The sequence below is a fragment of the Octopus sinensis genome, linkage group LG12, assembly GCF_006345805.1.
Source record: "Octopus sinensis linkage group LG12, ASM634580v1, whole genome shotgun sequence".
Classification (NCBI taxonomy): domain Eukaryota; kingdom Metazoa; phylum Mollusca; class Cephalopoda; order Octopoda; family Octopodidae; genus Octopus; species Octopus sinensis.
In genome coordinates this window covers 75,202,803-75,208,445 of record NC_043008.1, presented here as the reverse complement: position 1 = coordinate 75,208,445, position 5,643 = coordinate 75,202,803, and the positions used below count along the sequence as shown (strand labels likewise).

At 33.0% G+C, this 5,643-nt stretch overlaps 1 protein-coding gene across 1 annotated transcript in view; it reads left to right on the top strand.

The window, feature by feature from the left end:
• The first annotated feature begins 1,119 nt into the window (after positions 1-1,119).
• Positions 1,120-5,643, top strand: part of LOC115218141 (chymotrypsin-1) — a 25,944-nt gene continuing 21,420 nt past the window's right edge. Inside the window, exon 1 of the mRNA XM_029787941.2 lies at positions 1,120-1,207. Within this exon, the coding sequence (XP_029643801.1) occupies positions 1,165-1,207 (43 nt within the window). The 5' untranslated portion in view covers positions 1,120-1,164. The remainder of the gene's footprint in view (positions 1,208-5,643) is intronic.

Below are 5,643 nucleotides of genomic sequence, written 5' to 3'. Positions count from 1 at the left end.
TATAGTTGAATGTGAGAGTGGTTAGAGACAAAAAAACCTACACAGCAAGTGGTTGTATATGGCGGTACTCAGAAACAATATGACTGTGAGGAAGAGAAACTGTTAATATATTTAGAAAAGTCAAAGGGAAGATTCTACGTATCTATAATCCTCTATAAAACTTCGTTGGTGAGTGAACTCTTACTACTTCGTTGATTAGTCTCTTTTGAATAAGTTTTAAGAACAGTGTGTCTGTATCAGTGCTACTGCCCCAGATATGTAGTAGTGATATCGTCCTTGGTATGTAGATGTCTTAGTGTCATAGGTATCCAAATATTTGCCTTATTTGAGATTTGTAGTCAGTCCGGAACTGAACAAGTCACGAAGAATCCTCTGAGTTTGAAGATGGAACCTAACTTCCGGATGCAGTTTTATCAATGTCTATGTGTGCGTATTTACTTGTGCCATGTGTGTGTGTGTGTGTGTGTGTGTGTGTGTGTGTGTGTGTGTGTGTGTGTGTGTGTGTGTGTGTGTGTGTGTGTGTGTGTGTGTGTGTGTGTGTGTGTGTGTGTGCGTGCGAGTGCGTGCGCGTGTATTTGTGCATCTCACTGAGTGTTAAGTATGTTCTTTATGACATTTGAAAAGGAAAATACAATATGGTTTCATTTATGTCGTTTTAGTAATTCTTCATTTTGCTATTGAACGAGTTTTAATTGTCAAATATTCATTCAATAGTATTATCAATCTGAACTCATGCAGATACCTATGACGTGAAGGGTATGCTAATCAATCATAACAGCAACAAAAATAACAACAATGACAATAATAATAGGCTTCGAATACAGTAAGTAAATAAACTTAACCTAATGTATACAACTTAACCTAATAGTTTTCGTTATAGTGGTGATCATTCACGTCAAACTAATACTTGGAACAACAATACTCTTGACTGGTATTACGCTTACAAGAAAAAAGAATTAAGTTAACATCTACCATTTGGTACTTTTCAATATTTAGAGATGAAAAATACTCTACATTGGTCATTATCTTAACAAATAATAACAAACTAACAGCTTTTCTGTATCACACGGGAACTATAGAATGCAAGACAAAGATTCTTTATAAATGCAAGATTTTTAGAGTAGTTTGCAGTTGCAACTAGGTACCAATTGTAGAAGCTGCACCATGAAACTTGCTATATCTCTCTTCGTCATTGTTTTACTAAACTGTGAGTTATTATTTTTATTTCATTCTCAGCTCTCTATCAAAGTTAGGCCACATCTAGTGAAGCTAGTCTGGTTGTTGAATTCAGCCTAATCATTGAAGTGTTTCTTCGTTGCATTAATATAGTTGTTGCAGAGAAATCATTATTGTAATGCTATGTTTAATGTAGTGGAATGCTTATTTGCACTGATGTGGTTATTGCTATGGACTGATATGCTGAAATGGTTATTATAATTAATGCAGTATTATAGTTGTAATAACGTAGTTACTGCTGTGACATGGTTGTCATAATGACCTGGTTGTAGTAGGGTGACTGCTTTAGTGAAGTGGTTATTATAGTCACATGGTTATTGTAGTGATGAGCATATAGTAGTGACTAGATATGTGGTGACGTGGCTATTATAGTTTCTTAGTTATTGTAGTGACGTGTGGGTACTGCTTTTGGAAAGCGTATAATTATTTATTTCTTATTTATTTAGCTCAAGCAGTAATACATATTTACCTCATCTCTTATTACGATATGTAGGACCAATTGTATGAGAAACTCTATCGATTTCAGTACGTAGGATATTGATCTGCTTTAATAAACGATGGTAAATCGTCGGTGAAATATCTCGGTCACATTAACATGATGAATGAAATGAAATTTTAATATTGGGGCCTACGCTTTTGTCTATGAAGAAGTTTATCTCGTTTAATTACTGTGATCAATTTAAAGAGTCAGTCGAGCGTCAAAGTATAATTCGCAATAAAACAGAAATCAGAAATGGAATTTGCATCAGTTTACCTATGTATACTAAAACCAGTTTACTTTGTAGACTAAAATTTAAGTCAACCAATTTGATGATTGAATTATCTGTAATATTCTACAATCTGTCTTCAATATTCTGTTCAATTTCCAGTTGGGAAGCGATAATAATTAGGAAATATCTACCTATTGCCTTTCCTAAGTGACACTTTACATCTTCTTGTACGCATGTAAGTCATTAACTGGAGATACAGAAGATATTGACACACAACCACACTAGATAGATGACACTGGTGTATAGTGTATCATAACGACTCCCCTATGACTCCATCAGAAGTTAAAGGCTCACCCTAAAAAGCAAATGGTACAAGGGAAATAAAATCACAGGAAAGCTCTTCTAGTCTGCAGCATTCATAGTAAGCCATCCTATTTATTTCTGCCCTTTAACTAGCTATAATATATTCGATTAATTAATGTAAGAACATTTTTGGAAATGCAGCATATTTTACAGATATTTGTTAATAGGTTCGCTGGAGAGATCAAAGAAACGTCGATTTCAGCCGGATGTCAGCTCATTACCTCAGGTTTTACTAAATAATTAATGTAGAGGGATATATTAATAGACAGAGATTAATGTATGCGTGTATAGTTAAATAAATGTGAACTGAGGACGCCGATGATGTTCTGGAGCAAATTTGTATAAACGTTACGGTTGCAAAGATGATGGTGTATAGAAACATGCAATATACAATGGTTAGTGTTTCAGAAAATATGTTAAGAAAGTCGTAAGAAGAAGATGTATAAAATAGATATAGGTTTATTAGAGTATGAGGAGTATTCAAAAAATCTTTCGTTTGTGTTCCACTACTTACAAAGGTACTTCTATGCTGAGCACTTAATTGTATTCATATATACTGATATCGTGTGTTATATGTAAATTACTCTAATTAAATTTTTATTCTGTATGTATCCATAAAAAATACTCATACCCGAATAATCTGGAATGTTACTAAATAGGCTATATACGGATTATTCATGAAGTACACACCTCCTGCGAGGCTATCTGTACCATGACTTTTGAATTTCCGAGAGGTCAGCACAAATAAGAGATGATAAGATGATTTATGCCCAAATTCTAAGAAACATTCTACTAATCATCTGTTCATTAATAATTACTAAATTAGCTGCAAATTTAAGAAGAATGTGAGTAACCCATGCAGCCCACCACCCCACTTCTCGCATAGTGCATAAGAACCAGAAAAGGGCTTAGCCGACCTTGCAAGATGATAATTTTGAAGCCAGTTGAGCGTAATTATATATCACAATTCGGTTTGACGGACGCACTATCGTTTCTGCCATTCGACTTACAAATAAACATTTATCACGTTGAGATGTAATTGATCAAATTAATATCAGTAAATAGCAGTTACTTATTTTATCGACTGCTGTGAGATGACAATGAAATTTCATTTGTGTATTACATGGATTCATAAGTTAATGATACGAAACAAAACATACTTTCAATTTGTTGCAAGGTCAGCTACGTCTGACACTTCACTACACTCACTGTCCGCTGGACTTAATGTCTCTAAATGACATATAAACATAACCAACTAAATATTTGATTCCACTCCATATTCATCTATGCTTATCATCCAAACATAAGGAAATGAAGGGATAAGAAATAATAGATGGTCCTGGTAAATGCGACATATATATTTATTATACAATTGGTAGACCTTTCTCTGAATATCCAAGTATCTAAACAACTATGTGTATTTGGTATGCATGTCTGTATATATATATATATATATATATATATATATATATTATATATATATATATATACATACATATATATATATTATAAAATGCAACTAATTATCAAGTGGAGAAAACCACAGATTAACCAACACATCGACTGGACCATATTTATAGATTGTTGTTTTTAATACAAAGCATGACAAAACAAAATAGGCGATGTAACATATCATAAGGCCGTTTCTGATCGGATACCAAAATGCTGTCTATAAATAAATGCGAGAATAAAGTTCTTTCTCTTCATAGGGCATTCGAATGCCCTATGTATACGTATATGCACATACACACACACAAACATAAACGTGTATGTACGTACTCATACATATATACATACCCATGCACACTTGTACGTATGTATATATATATATATATATATATATATATATATATATATATATATATGTATGTATGTATTTATGTATGTATGTATGTATGTATGTATGTATGTATGTATGTATGTATGTATGCAACCTCATCCTCATATACACATAGGTGTTTACATGCATAACGTAACGTAATATATTTTTTAACATTTATTCATATAAATATATTCACACAACCGAATACACGCATACACATATATATACACACACACACCCTCCTATCACACACCTACAACCACACATATACAAACATATGCATATCAGTATAAATGAAGGGGACGTGTGCATGAAAGTCCCACACATGCACCGGACACAGTCTTACACTTATATACATACATATACACATACACATATGTACGCACTCACACACATATACATATAAAATATATACATAAACTCACACACGTACACGTTCACACAAAAAGGAAAACGGAAACATTATATATATATATATATATATATTAAGAATTAAAAGTTAATGGAGGTTAACATATTTGGGAAAGCTTGTGCTGGTGCATAGCAAAAGTGAGGATTGTAGCCCTGATTTTGGTTGAGGGTAAAACCGTAACAGGTATTTTGTCCCATTGGGACATGATCCAAAAAGTTCAGTTCTTGAATTTAAACATGTAGCAGGGTCCAAGGACCTTTTCCATATGAGCCATCTTTCCATATATTACAAATATCACACTTGCTACTACCGTTGGTAAAAGGTTTACACTTGGCTAAGATCTTCCAGTAAATCCTGTAGTTGACACCTTGTTCTTTTAAGAACCATATATAACTGGATAATTTGGTAGTTTTTCGTTTATTCCACTGTCTGAAGCTTAAGGTATGATTGCTGAATCTTGCTTTGAAATTTCCCTCTGGGAAATATCTAATGGATGAAATTGTATTATTAACGTTCGGTGGCTTTATAAATAATAGCCTCAGTCACACAGGCTCCATTTAACGGGCACAAGCCTTTATCCCTGTAGGAACAGCCGGCTTCGTGTTGTTACGTTGCATCGTGTGTAATTGTGCTTTTAAAGTGTGGGGTTGAACTAAAACTAATTTTTAGGTCATGCCTATTAAAGAGTTTTCTATATTTATGATGTATTGGAAAATATCTATCTATAAGTGACTAGAAGTATTTGGTATATATTGTTATGGTAAAATCGAATGTTTTCATAAGATGGATATTATCCTTCCTTAACCGATCTTGCGCTAATCCATTGGCATTCTTAGCTAAAGCTAGAGTATCAACCCTATAGATATCGAAATATACACCAGGAATTTGTGTGTATGCGTGTGTGTATGTATTTATATATGTTCCAGTGGTTCCCAGACTTTTCACTACTAAGAACCCTTCAAAATTTGATTTATACAAAGATATATATATATATATATTATATATATATATATATATATATATATATATATATATATATATATATATATATCTTTGTATAAATCAAATTTTGAATTTAGTTCGCCGGTAACCAGGATTCC